General features: G+C 34.0%; 1 protein-coding gene and 1 pseudogene across 1 annotated transcript; both read right to left on the bottom strand.

Moving 5' to 3' along the window:
- Window positions 1-268: 268 nt before the first annotated feature.
- On the bottom strand, window positions 269-3,126 carry LOC148878412 (aspartic proteinase NANA, chloroplast-like; annotated as a pseudogene).
- Window positions 3,127-6,307: 3,181 nt separating this feature from the next.
- Window positions 6,308-7,810, bottom strand: LOC148878411 (uncharacterized). The gene is made up of 2 exons (XM_088954322.1): window positions 7,697-7,810; window positions 6,308-7,183 (listed from the first exon to the last, which is right to left on the bottom strand). The coding sequence occupies exons 1-2, from the start codon at window positions 7,709-7,711 to the stop codon at window positions 6,701-6,703; spliced, it is 498 nt and encodes a 165-aa protein (XP_088810448.1). The 5' UTR covers window positions 7,712-7,810; the 3' UTR covers window positions 6,308-6,700.
- Window positions 7,811-15,617: the final 7,807 nt, after the last annotated feature.

Genomic DNA, 15,617 nt, shown 5'->3' with positions numbered 1-15,617 from the left:
ATAAGGACAAATTTCTTAAACTATCCTTATGATTTAGCTAATTGACTAACTCTACCCTTACTGTTTAACATATTGTCTTAAAATATCCCTATTCTTTCTTACAATTGGCATTGCCATTAAGTGCTAATGGAAAAAACATAAAATGTCCAATTTTTCAAATTTTCAAAATAAAACCCAACTGATAGAAAGAATTCAAGAAAAAGAGGAAATTGATCAAAACTCCGACAATGATGAGAATCTAAACTCAAGTACCTTGCACGCCTTGCACTCATGGTAGGGAACAATCATACCGAGAAAAACCCAGACGCCACCTCTCTCCCTGTCTAACTCAAACAAGTACCCTTGTTGCATTAAGTTCCCTATTATTGAGAAGCCCGACGGGGAGAATATCGAGTCACCCTCGAGTTGGAAACTCAACTTGCGTAATGATAGATTTGATACCCCAGACACATTGACGCAGAAGTCTAGACTCGAAGATGGGTCGGTTGTTCCGGTCCAGCATGCTCGAACTATTTCCTTCTGAGACGCCGTTAGAACCTGACAGTAAGCTAGCTCAATGAGGAAGGTTAGTGTGGTGTCGGAGTCAATCACGGTGTCGCTGTTACCGTGGTTGTCTAAGGCCCAGATGGAGGGGTTGATCGGCAATCCCACGTCGTCGGTGAATACACTCTTGATCCCTACATAGTAGAAAGAGGGATAAAAAACACTTGTGTGTAATGGAGTGAAGCTCATCATTTGCTTCCTCGTAATGGGCTGCATTTGTCCTATCAGTAGAACTTGTAGCCAAACTGCTTACCCACTTGGGAGAAGGAAGTGGGCCCTCCCCCAAGTCTCACAACTCCATGGGTGTCCTTGAAGCTCGCACCAAAAACACTCGAACCAAAGAGGTGAAATCCATAACCAAAAGCGATAGCCCTTGTTATAAGTGCAAAGCCCGGCCCAGCCCGGCCCATAATCACCCCTAACATTACCGTCTCCCTAGAGAAAAACCCATTTGTTCTATACTTATCGGCTACAAGTAATCGTTGCGGCTAGTACTGTGGAGAGTATGGTTGTAGGGATGGTGTTTAACAGGGTGAGGGATGAGTTGACATGATGAGTCGTAACAGTGAATCAGAGCGAATGTCGTCAAATGGTGGATCAGAAAGGCTGAGCCTAGAGCATGTTTACTATAGTTATGACAAGCAAAGCACATAACCCAGACGAGGTCGCTTCCTGTATCGGTCACAAGGAGGTACTTCCCTCCTGAATCCTGATTCAAAGTTGAAACAACAAATTTGGTAGGGTGAGTGCCGAGTGCCCATTGCCCAAATCGAAAGGAGTAGGGGTTCTTATCAATATCGCTCTGCTTGAGAAGAGGACAATGAACAATATATAAGAAGGGTATTTTAGGAATTTTAAAAAAAATATCAATCATGTGATGTCACATGTGAACGAAGTGTGACAAAAAATTAACAGTAAGGGAAGTTTTAGATAATTGTTAGAAACTGTAGGGGTAGTTTAAGACAATATGTAAACAATGAGGGTAGTGTTAGTCAATTAGCTAAACCATAAGGGTAGTTTAAGAAATTTCCCTTTTTATAAAAGTGCTTTTGTAAAAGTGTTTTCATAAAAGTAATTTTACAAAATTCAACTAGGGATAATTTTATAAGTGATATTTTAAAATTCAACTAGGGATAATTTTGGAAGAAAAAAAATTGAATAAGTGCTTATTGTATAAGCACTTAAAAAGAGCTAGAAATTTGGGCTTATTTTTAAAATAAACACTTATTTTGGGCTTATTTCCCAAATACCAATAAGTGCTTAATGGCCCAAATAAGAACTTATTTTTAAGTACTCCCAAACATGGCCTTAGCTTTCTAACCCTTTTAATTCTCAGAGGTCTCCCAATCAATTAAAAAGTTACAATTTTCAAGCATTTTCTTCTCATGGCAAATTAAGGTTATATTTACAAGGATCAATGACTTGGGGGATGATCATGGGCCATGCCTAGGTTGGGCCTATAACTTTTATTTAAAAATATGATTATATAAAATATTTTATATTATGTCATACAATCTATATATAAATTTTATTTTTGTTATATATAATAATTATAGGTTTAGTTAGGAAAGAGTACAAATACAATATGTACAGTACAAATACATACAATATACAAGGATTTGCACTCTATTTGTTTGTATTTGTATTCCTTCCAAACTGAGCCATAGGTATCATATATAGATAGACAAATAGATACGTTGGGTTGGGCTGATAATGGTCACCACTATTACTATCAGTGACACTTCAAAAATGGTCAGGTTTTGTTGACAAATATAAAGACTTGGGGTGTAATTGATTTTCGTACAAAACCATTCATTTTACCTAGTTAAATAGATATATTACTAGCAGGGACCGTGTGATGCATAGGCTTTGTTAAAACAATTTCAAGAAATTGAGCTAAGGGTGCAAGTTGGGTGTACCCAATTCAGGCCTGACCCAATTTAATCAAAGCATTTTTCACAGGTTGGGTTTGAGTTTTTGAACTTCAAGATGGGCTTGAGCCAAAAAAACTCGAGCCTAAACTAAACTCAGATTGGGCTTAGGTTGAGGTTTCGGGTATTGATGTGATGCAACTTAAGTTTGCCAAACATTTATGCGTATTCAAGCCCAATATGCCCAAGCCCAAGCCTAGCTCGAGTAGGGATGGCAATAGAGTGGATTTAGGGAGGGTTTTGTAAATTCTAGACTCTACCCGACTAGAGGGTTGAATTTTGAAAATCCAAACCCTCCCCACACATAAAAATGCAAAACTCTCCCTGTATTCAAGGGTAGGGGTGGGTTGGGTTTAAAACCCACATCTAATTTTCTATTATTTCTTGCTATATAAAAGTAATAAATACATAAAATAATATAAATAAACAACATAATTTCCAATTATTTGATTACGATGTAAAATAATAAATAAACTATCAATTATCCTTTACATCTAATTCAAAATATTATTAAATTTAACACTTTAAGTACATAAAGTTTATATGCTTCCAACAATATGCAGGTTAAGGGGTTAGCTTTAGCCTAATACTGTACCCTACTTGTAATGTACAGGTTGTAGAATCCCAAAACTCGACTTGTCCCAAAACCCATCCTTCAAACAAAAAAAAAAAAAAATAGTTCCGTCGAGGTGGGTAGGGTTGGATACCCACCGAGTAAGGTAGAAATTGCCATCCCTAATCCCAAGATGCTTAATTAAGGTTGAGTTGGACCTAGGTTGGTAAACTCAGGCTTAACCTTGAATTGGACCAAGCTTGAGCTTGAGATTATAAGCTTAGGATTGGATTGACCCTCAACCCAATCCAACCCACTAAAGTTGCACCTAATAGGGACCTGTGCGATGCACGGGCTTTGTTAAGAGAAAGCTAAATAATAAAAGCACATAAGAATAGACAATTGTTTTATACTTTAACCTTTTAAATAATTAATAATTAGTTATATTTTATACACTACTTTTAATAATTTACAATACAAAAATAACAATAATTAATTTCAGATAGATTGTTGATCAAACTAGTGAAATTGACCAACACGAGCCAATTCGACTCGATTTGGTTGGTTTTCTAGTATTTATGATGGGTTTCGGTTCAGCAATTTCCCAACCAAACCAGGTTGGGTCAATTTCGATTTGGCCATTTGTATAATAATTTTAATATGGAAAAGTGGAAAAATTCCCATATTCCTTAGTCTAAATATTTTATATTGTAAATTTAAATTTTTTAATAATACCACTATAATTTTTAAATTTAATTTTTTAAGTTTAAATCTTTTGAACCAACCAACCAAATCAAAAATTGACACAAACCAATATAACCCAAGTTGGTTGGTTTTCATTAATGGTCATTTTGTTTTGATTAACCAGCTCTCCATCCCGGCCAGGTCAATTTGGTTGGCCAAACAACATACAATAGAACCAAACCAACCCATGAACACTCCTAATTTTAGCTAAACTAATAGTTTAATGTCTAATAGATAACAACAGCTTAATCTCCAACAATTATTGAAAAATTTCTATTAAATAACAAAACAAAAATAGATTTATACATACTTATTGAAAATATATTTATCATAAAAATATAATAATTAATTACTTTTTACAATAAATATAAATTTTAGTATATAAATATGTAATAAATATAGATTAATATTTTAAAATTATTATTAATAAATATCAAAATTTTGAAAGTTTTTTCTAGAATAATTAATTGATATAAGTGAAACAATGTTTTTATTATTAGTATTATTAGTACATTAACAATTGCAATTATCAATATAATTTTTAATATCTATTAAAAACATTTTTTTGAAAGTTATTACCTATTTTTGTTATTTGAAAGCTTCAATACCTCTAAATTATTTATTCTATTTTCATTATTTCAATAATATTTATAAAAATTAAATTATTTGTATTTTATATTCTTATTATCAAATATTATTAAATCCATTATAGTTATTTTTGTGTTTTTGTTAAAATTTTTAAGGTTATTACATAATTTCTTTATTTAATCTATTTTATTTATTTTTAAATAGTATTCAAAATATGTTTTAGCTATTATTTTTTAATATTTAAGATACTTAAAATTAGTTATTTACAATATCATTTATCTATTTAAATAATACCATTATTTAGTTATTTCAATATTACTTATTTATTGAACTTCATCATCCATAAAATTATAAGTTATATTATTATTACATAATTTTCTTAACAATTTTATAAAATATAAATATAAAATTATTATTAATTCAAATATTATGAAATTTATTATAAAAATTTTCTACTTTTAATAAAATTTTTAATTTTATTACATAATTTTGTTATTTTAACTATTTAGTTATGTTAAATATTTGACATTTAATATATTTAGTTATTTAAATATTTAAATAAAATGTAAAGTATTTAAAAATTTTCATTATTTATATGTTATTTATTTTAAAGTGATTACATAATATTAAATATTTTATATATAATATTTATCTATTTTTTTTTATTTTGTTATTTATAATATTTTGTTATTAAAAAATTTAAATAATATTTTTTATTTTTTGAATAATATTTAGATTGAATAACTTGTAAAATTATAATTTATATTGTTAGTACATACTTTCATTATGGATTTCATAAAAGTATATAATTATTAATAATATGAATATTATTAAATCTATGCTATTTTTTTGTATTTTTAATAAGTATTTTATATTTATTATATAATTTCATTATAATATTTAATAAATTCTTAAAATTTTTACTTCAAACTTTCTTTTGATAGATATAGATGAAAAGTGGGGGATAGGATAAATAAAAACTAGAGATAATTTAGGGGTGTCTTAATAGAATGCTAATTAAGGATAGATTTTAATAAATATGTAAATTTATACGGATTGGCTAAATAAATGACCCATAAATAAACTAATAAAGGACCGGTGTCTAAGTAAATAATCAATAAATAAACTATATATGCTTTTTTTATTAATAAGCAAGTGAAAGACTACCTGGACAAACAAACATGTTACATGATTGAAGCCTTAATTATTTCATTTGACCTTATGGTGCCAACCAAGGGAATAAGTTGGGCAGCATATATAGACCAGATTTAGGGTCAAATTAGGCCCACCATCTCTGGTCCGGGATCAGCTCAACCCAAGGTCGAAAACCAAGCGTTGCCGGTCCAAACTCAAGGTTGAGAAGTTGAGATATAACCACCACGAATAGTGCTGGGTTCAAGCTGCTGGTTTGGTCAGGTTTAAATGTGTACTTAATTGTTTATATGTGTGAGCCCCATCTAGCATCATGCAATACATATATTCATGGTTTAAAGTATCAATCGGGTGTATCGTATCGTACTTTTTTTAAAAAATGTGGTCTGAAACATCTGTTGGAGTTACGAAACACCTGTTGATACTTTTTTAAAAAAATGTGGTCTGAAACATCTGTTGGTGTTTCGTAACTCCAATTTTTTTAATAATAAAAAACATAATTTTAGCTTTCCAAAAAACAAAATAAAGAAAAAACTAAAAAAAGTGTTTCAGCCATTTTTAAATACTGATATGATACGGCCGTGATATATATAATCATATCAATACTTTGAACCTTGCAATATATCACATATATCATACATACATTCATACAGCTTGAAAATCGATGTCCAGTATGTGTACAAACTAAAAACCTAAGTTCAAATTGGACCCACCCAATTTATAGATCTAATTTCAACTGTAAAGTCTGCAAGGCTCTTTGCACAAATGACAAAATGAATTGATACAAGATGAAGCATTTTAATTAATGAAAACATGATTTATTAACTATTGATATTTAATTATTTTGCAACCCTAAGTGAAATCCTTCATAGACTTCTAATGCACCACCACAACACTACTACACCAAAACGCAATTTCATCCACCAGGGCCCGGAAACCAACCCACCCACCCTCATGTGTACTCACCCTCCAATTAGGATTTGGAGATTGTCTTACATTTCTTTTTTAATTTGTATGTACTTACTACGTTGAAGGTGGGCTTTGTGGGTCCAACGGGCTTATTTCTATTACTAGATTTCAAGCCCATCCATCTCATCACAATTCATATACTTATTCTTTAACCCTAAACCCAACATTGGAATTTCGACATGCAGCCCAGCCCAGGAGAGAAGAGACCCCACTCATGCAATCACACTTCCGCTGGTTTCCCCTCTTCTGCTTCAGGGATTTCCTCTGTTGGGGCAGCTGGTGCTTCGCTGGAATCTGTAGTTTCCGGGGTCTCCTCCACAACTGGTTCCGGTGCTGCTGCTTTAGTTTCTTCTTCTACCTTCTCGGCTACTGGCTCTGGTGTGACCTCCTGAGTCTCTTCTTCAGTTTTCTCTACATCTGGCTCTGGTGTCACCTCCTCAGTCTCTTCTTTTGTCTTCTCTATTATTGGCTCCTCAGCTTCGATCTTTGCTTCTACTACTGCTTCTTTAGCCTCAACCTCAGCAGGAGCTTCAACTTTTGGTTCTGGAGCAGCCGGTTCCTCTGTTTTACTCGGTTCTTCTGCCACTGCTTCTGACGATATAGGTGTTGCTGCTGTCATTTCTTCGGTGGTAGCTTCTTGAGTCTTGTTCAATTCCTCGTTTGTATCTTGACTCTCTGGCAATGCGGTTGTTGCTGATACAACCTGCAGAACCCAGATGCTCATCACAATCACAAATAAGCACAAGACAAATTAAAAGAAACACAGTCAATTTTTAAAAGAAGGATCTATTTTCATGGATGTCAATTTATTGTCTAATTGGAAATAAGCAGAGCCTTGATAAATCTACAGATACATAATTAATGCCAAACATGAAAAGTTTCAGAAACCCGGCCGATACAACCCATATATAATACTTGAAATATTACAGTATTAGTTAGTACTAAAAGTTTTTAAGATGGATTAATTTGGATGGAAGCTTATTGAAGGCCGAAGGAGTTGCCAATCATTTCAGCTGGTGGATCGACATAATCCACTCTGTAACTTCACTATATGTTGATCGGCAAACGGGTTTATGGAAAAAACAAAAATGGAGAATATGTTGATCAACATCGAAGTCCGTTTTCCGATCGATGCATATAAGCTGCCAAAGTGCAACAGACGGATATATATGGACATAAACCCTAAGAGCTAAATCAGAAGCATGAATCGAATTACCTCAACAGTGGCCATTGCAATCCAAAGAAAAATAGCCTGTGGAAGCTAGGTTGAGGGGAATGGATCAATGGGTATGGCAAATCGAAGGGAGAAAGCTTCAACTATGAATGGGATGAAGAAATTACTGATTGGAGAGGTATATATAGAGGTGGTAGAGGACTGAGTGGCAATTTGACATCTCAGACCATCACTGATATATACCTAAAAAACAAAAGCCGGGGCATCTGTATGTCTAGTAGGAATGGTAGGATTTTTACTGTTGTAAGTTCAGTGTAATTCCAACTGTATAACACCAAGAGGCGGAGACCACTTTGGTCATATCAGTCATATTCTCTCTCTTTTTCTACTACTGTTAAAAATTTGGTGTTTTGTGCGGTAGGGTTTGCAGGTGACTGACCATCATCATGCACACACGTTCTAGGGTTACTACCATCTCTATTTTACATGAAATATCCAAAATTATCAATCCCCAAGTGGCATTGGAAATTTGGAATTGTTTTTTCCTGATGAAAATGACTACTTAAAAGTAGAATGACTAAAATGGACCTGCGCAGTCAATAGGACATATCCACGACCGAGCATTTATGTAATTTCAGGTTTTGGGAAAAATTATATATATAAACTTTCTGAAGGAATGGCTGTAACTATTAACCAAGTTTCTAACGAGTGGACCACGAAGGTTTGTAGCAGATGCCAAGTCATAATTTGCATAGCATGTGCCCAAGGAGCTATAAAACCTAATTAAGAATAAAAAAGTTAGTTTGCTGGTACAATTGGATCGCTAAAGTATTTATACTTTTGATTGGATAGCCTCTTTCATATCTGGTTATGTATTTATCGCTGAAGTATTTATTTTATTTAGAAAAGGCATTACCTTTTAAGTTGGGGTCAGATATCTAAGGCTCCGTATGGTTCGCGGGAATAGTAGTCTGGAATCGGAATGGGTTTATTTCGATTCTAACTGTTTGATTGGGTGGAATCGGAATCCCATTCTCATTTGAAAGAATGACTATTTCCTATCCTTTTCTTGGGAATGAAATCCTATTCATGTTGACTTCAATTTCTATTCCTATTCCTGTCTGAACCAAACATATTATGGGAATAAACCATTCCGATTCCGATTTTAGAGGATTCTAATTCCGATTCTGAATGCGAATCAAATGGACCTTAAGTTATGTATTTAGGGCCTGCTTGACTTGTATTCGGAATTGGAATAAAAAACCTTTGGAATCGGAATCGAAAACCTTTGGAATCAGAATTAGAATTGTCTATTCCCATAGTCTGTTTGGTTCAGATAGGAATGAGAATTGAAATTAGTAGGAATAGAATTTCATTCCCAAGAGAGGGGTAAGAAATGGCCATTCCCTCAAATGGGGGAATACCATTCCAGCAAGAATGGGAATGACATTCTGATTCCGCTCAACCAAATAGTTGAAATCGGAATAGGCTATTTCGATTCCAATTCCAATTCCAAACCTTATTTCCACAAACCAAACGGGGCCTTAGTATTTTAGCAACTCAAGGATACGATACAATACACTTATATCATGTAGATGCTTTGAACCTTTAGTATATCTAAAAATCCCCTTATACATGATATTTGGTTATTTATGACATTGTATGTATGTTGATGTATGTTGGGGGAAGGGGTGTTTCCTCAACATATAATGGAAGAATGTATGTAGAAAATATAAATTTAAAAGACATTATTAATTAAAAAGAAAGAAAGAAGAAAAAAAAGTTGTTGCCATTTGTATTATATATCATCCGAGTCCAGATATGCTCTCACATTGACCTCTGAGCATGTTTTAGCTATGTATTAGAAACATCTTTCGTAGTTTTTTGTTATCATTCATTGGAGATGTTTTCAATACATGGTGAAATGTGACTATGAATTCGGTGTGAGAAGCGCTTTTTTATTTCTTTGGTAATAGTGTGAGAAGCGCTTTGTGAGGAGCAGATCGTAATTTGTATCATTCTGCATGGTGAACTTTAGGCTCCATTCGCTTTTCTGTAAGTTATTTACCCAGATAAATGCACTTATTCGGGTGACTTACCCAGAAGTGCATTTACTATTTTTCTTTTATTTTCCATGCAAATAAGGAAATGACGATTTTAGCCATATAAATCTAATATTAAAAGAGTCATTTTTATCCCATTTAAGTATTGGAAACTTTCCTCCCAATTGGGAAAGTTATTTACCCACCTAAGAGATAGTTATCACTTATCCGAGTAAATTGTACCTAAAAAAATAAACTTTTCTTCATCCCCACATAAATCTAAAAAAACAACATAAATTTCTTAATCAATGAAAATCAAAATCCCACTTACCAACTTTCCCCTCTCAAAAGAAAAAGAACGCCCCCTTAATCTGGGGTGATCAGTTTTTAAGGATCCTATTTTTACCATCAACTGCAGAATATCAGAATATGCTATACCTAAACCTCTCTGTTAATTTTCAGTATAGTTTTTACCAACAACCGCAAAATATCAGAAAATGCTTAGGACGATGTCAGATTAGATGGGTTCCATAGAGTACACACCAACTGGCAACTGTGATCATTACCGTATTTTTAAGAAAGTATAGAATCAAACTTCTGATGTGGCTATGTGATGTGTACCGCACTCTGTATTTTCTACGGATCCAAAGGGCAAGCCAATCGTTATACACTATGCAGCTGTTTGGCATCGTTGCTTGTTTCATGAAGCAATGGCGCCACATTAGCACCATATAAGAAAAAATTGTGCTCTAGGAAACAGTCATCTGTTTGGAATCATTTTTTCATAGAAAACGGTGCCCTAAGCCACGCCTTGGAAATCAGGAAGGCATGGCTTGGAGCAACGCTAAATTTGGCGTTTCTTGGAGCTACAACTCATTGCTACCAACAGAGCAGTGATGTGCCACTAGATAATGGGTAAAAGTGCAGAAAATGCTTCCTGGAGCATTGGTACCAAACATAAAAAGTTGTTGTTGCTCCAGGTAGCGTCCTATCTGGCAACAACGATTCCAAACAAAAAAAGCACCGTTTTCTGAAAATGGTGCTTCCAACCTACACATCAACAAACAGTGCTTTCAACCTACACATCAGCAACACCATTTTCTCTGCTAATGTGTGGGTTGGAATCACCATTTTTTGATGATGTCTTTTTTTTGTTTGGAAATGTTGCTACTAGGTAGGATGTTTCCTAGAGCAACAACAACGTTTTCTATTTGGTACTAATGCTCCAAGAAGCGTTTTCAGCACTAGTACCTATAATCCAGTGCCGCATCATGTCCCTGTCATTGTCACCTCATGTCCTTGTTGGCAGCACCGAGCTGTAGCTCCAGGAAATGCCAAATTTGGCATTGCTCCAAACCACGCCTCCCCGATTTCCAAGGCATGGCTTGGAGCACCGTTTTTTTATGGAAAAACGGTTCCAAACAAACATGCATTTCCTGGAGCATCATTTTTTTGACGTGGCACTGATGTGTTGCCATTTTTTGGAACAATGTTGTATATGTTTGGCATCGATGTTGTAGATAAATCACTGTTTTCTCAAAAAACGGTGTTACTGATGTGTGGGTTGGAAGCATCGTTTTCTAAGAAAATGGTGTCTTTTTTTGTTTGGAACCGTTGCTACCAGGTAGGACGTTTCTTGGAGCAACAACAATTTTTTCTGTTTGATACCAATGCTCCAGGAAACATTTTCAGCATTGGTACCCATTATCCAGTGCAACATCACTACCACCTCACATCCATGTTGACAGCAACGAGTTGCAACTCCAAGAAATGCCAAATTTGACGTTGTTCCAAGCCATGCCTTCCTGATTTCCAAAGCGTGGCTTGGAGTACCATTTTTTATGGAAAAACGGTTCCAAACAAATGCTCGTTTCGTAGAGCACCTTTTTTTCTGACATGGCGCTGATGTGGTGCCGTTTTTTGGAGCAACAACAACGATGCCAAACAAACGTGTTATCGATGCCAAACAGACGCTACATCATTGTGATGTGTGATGGCCTCACATGTGTGGATATGATGTGGAGTGCCATCATCGGCCAAGTATTGCAGTAGGGGTTTGATGTGTCCTTTTGCCCTTTCTCATCATGTCTACGTGCCGTGACTCAACATCAATCCTCTCCAAGTCTCCAAACCCTAACCTCGGGTCATGGTTTTCTTGGAATCCCATTCCCAGAACTACTATCGTCTTGTGGTGTCCTCGTGTTGGAAGTAAAAGAGGGCCCCACAGGATTTCCTTTACAGGTAGGATGCTTGTAAGCAAGGGCCCCACTTCTCCCCATTTGATAGATGCCACGTGCGATCAGAGTCAGAGTTTTTATCATTTTGTTAAAATACCGTCATCCCTAGTCACATCATGATTACGTTCTTTTTAAAATTATGAAAGTACAAAATAACCCTTATAGGTGAAGGGTGTATGGTATCACGACAAGAGATCACATAGACACAGAAACTAAACATATGGATATTTTCGACAGTTGGGTGGAGGAGAATTTCTCAACAAATTTTGTATTAGTATTGTGAATCTCGATTCATTTACCTAACGAGGGTGGTGGGGAAGTGTCGTGATGCGAGTAGAAGGATGGTGGTGGTGATTGATTTTATTATATTCGGGCAGGGTGGTCCCTGATCCGTGTCGTTGCGTTGTGTCAAATAAATAGCAAGAACAACATTCAAGTAGGGGAAGAGGAAGAGGATCTTCTCTCTTTGAGTCTTTGGCTTCCGCAGCTGTAAAAGACACAAAAGCAAGAAAGCCGAAAAAGGTGATGTGATGTTGGGCGATGGGAAAATCTGGCAAACTGGACCCACAAAACCATGTAGTGAACACCCATGCTCTCGCCACGTAGCAACGAATGAGCAGTCGTGTGTCTGATTCCATCTGATGTCCTGCTGTAATGGTCGTGCGTCATCAGTTTAGTACACCATTAGTTGTTATTGGTGGCCCACCGGCCACCACCAATCGTACCCTTGAACGATCATGAGGTACATGATGCAAATTGGACACCATTGATGATTGAACCCCCAACGCTCACCTTGCATTTTCTACGTGGGGTCGCTATGTGCTTGTGCCAACCAACTACTCGCTAATGTCTCCCAGCGGAGACTTGGGTTTGCGATGGTATAGGGTTTACCAAGGTTCAAAGTATGAGAAATGTTAAGTGTATTAGAAAAGTTTTTGGATATACATGCTTATTAGAAAAAAATTAAGACACATATAGAAATATTATAAATACTTTAATAAATTATAAAAATATATCAATAACATTAAATATAAAACCTCAACGAGGTGAATTAATATATTTTAATGGTTTTATGAAGAAATATATTCTAGTTAATTATAATTTCATTAAAAATCATATGCTTAACTATAATTTATAAATTATAAGTCTTAAGTTTTAATGTTTTATGGGATGGGAAAAACCCAACTCTCCCATCCAACCATAAAACATGCATTGGCACAACTTCTAAGTGAAAATATAATTAATAATTAATCATTTTCAAGAATTATAAAAATAAATAAATATTATATAATATATTCAAAAAATAATTATTAAAGAAGAAATTTCAATTGATTAGTGGATATGGTAGATCACCCATAGAATTATAATATATTCAATTATTGTGATCAAATGATAAAATATAATTAATTAATTAATTATATTTTTAATTCTAAAAATATAAAAAAATAATAATTATTAAAGAAGAAATTTCAATTGGTTTGTGGATATGATAGATCATATAGAATTATAATATATTCAATTGTTGTGATCAAATGATAAAATATAATTAATTAATATTTATTTTTTAATTCTAAAAATAAAAAAATAAAAAGAATATACATTAAAGAAGAAATTACAATTGCTTTGTGGATGTGATAGATAAATCTATAGATCTAAAACATATTTAGACTTTATAGGCAGAGAACAAAATTACATTTTAAAATTTTTTGTCAATTTTTATTTCCCCAAATATCTTCATGAAATTTCCATAAATCTACTGATAACATAAAAGAATTGTGATTTTGAACGTAAGAAATGTAGATCAACATAAATTTAAACATTCAAGAAAAAAATAAATCACAAGATGTTATACAAATTTGGAAAAACTTATCTATTTTTGCCATATTTTTTTTTCAAATTTTGAAAAATCTTCAAAAAAAAATAATGATTCACACTTGTTTCTTGCAAATTTTTGCAAATCTAGCACTCTAGGAATGAAGTTTGGAGTTTTAGAGTCATTTGGGGGTGAAAGAAGGCTTATTTCAAGGAAAAGAAGTTTGCTTTCTCCCTTTATTTTTTTCTTCAGTTTTTGGCCGTATCTTTTTCATTGATATGCTACTAATATGCCCTGGCACACCCCTAATACGCCCTGATACGGGTCCAAAACGCATAAAAAAGATGAGATGCCCAATTTCCCTGCATATCTTGTATCTATTTTTCAAAGATAGATACAATATGCCCCGTATTGAACGTATCATATCGAAATTTTAAACCTTGAGCTTTACGTTATAAATAAGTGAGATCATATTCGACTCAAATCTTAATTCGAATTGATAAGAGCTAGATTCATATATCAAGTTGGGATCTCCTGCACTACCCTTGGTGTGAGACAGGGTGCTCTTTCATTCACTGTTTGACATGTCATTCATCTACAACAGATTAAAGAAACATGAAAAAACATTGAAGAGAAAACCCTAATTATTTCTTCTTCGGCTAAGGGGAACCCATTTAGAATAGAGAAAATAAACTAATGACTTGACATGTAAGCTCTGTGAAATATACACAACTCCAATAAAATAAGAAGCGAAGATATGAAGAAATTGATCACCAATAATCATCCCATGAAAAGAAATAGAGAAATTTCATGAATGATTTAGAACATTTACAATAGTTAGGAATCAGGATACAAGATACAACAAAAGACAAGAAGCTCAAGCAAGCTAAGCACTTCAAAAGGTGATTTAATGATTGGTAATATTACAATCAATGGTAAAACCGAAATCTCTCCATTTTTCTTTCACTCTTCTTATAAGTACCAATCATCACAAAACATCTAGGTTGAGCCATAGATATTAGATATTTATTGTTTCTTACTAACTCCACTATATCAGTGAGTGATGGTGGCTGTGAAAAAAATAAGGGCATGAGATATCCATTGGCTAAATGAGGTCTGTTGATGAAAGGGCTAGGATTATTTCTTCAATGGTTTTTCCATTTTATTAATTTTTTACATTTGAAAAATGAGAAAGAGGGCATAACGGAAGGAGTGACCTACCAGTTGAGCATTTCGCACATGTGATATTTGGGTATTATGTGTGGTTGACGTGTTAAAAGTTGAATGCAATAGCACCCCATCGTTGTCCGTCTCACACCAACGACGGGGTTAACTTAGGCTATTGGGGCCCAACAACATAGGCTGTTGAGATAGTTTCTGAATTGGGCACGTTCTGGGCAGCTCACCTATTCACGCCCATGCTTTGGTTTTTAGTAAAAATAAACTAATACGTAATTACTAATTTATTCATTCTCATGATAACGTGGCATTCCCAGTGATGAATAGCATATGTAAGATGTGAGTTCATATAACTCCCTTAATCCACATCAGAAAGTTAATTCATAATTCAAACATACCCTGATATTAGTTATGAAATATTCAATATTACATATTATTTATATTATATCATCAAGTTCTTTTTGTTATAATTCAAATCGAATTGGATATCCAATAAGAAATTCGAATTCAAAAGGTACTCTTGAAAATTCAATAAATTCTAATTCATATTCGGATCATTCGAATTTCTTATTAGATCAGATTGAATATACCCTTTTATTGAGTCCGATCCGATTCATTTATAACCCTACTGCCCCTATTGTGTAGTCCTATGGAGCAAAAAAAAAAAAAAAACTAAATTCAAGTTAAATGAT

The sequence above is a fragment of the Nelumbo lutea genome, chromosome 1 (genome assembly GCF_056320005.1).
Source record: "Nelumbo lutea isolate HS-2025 chromosome 1, American lotus-T2T, whole genome shotgun sequence".
NCBI lineage: Eukaryota > Viridiplantae > Streptophyta > Magnoliopsida > Proteales > Nelumbonaceae > Nelumbo > Nelumbo lutea.
This window is presented reverse-complemented; position numbering and strand designations above follow the sequence as displayed.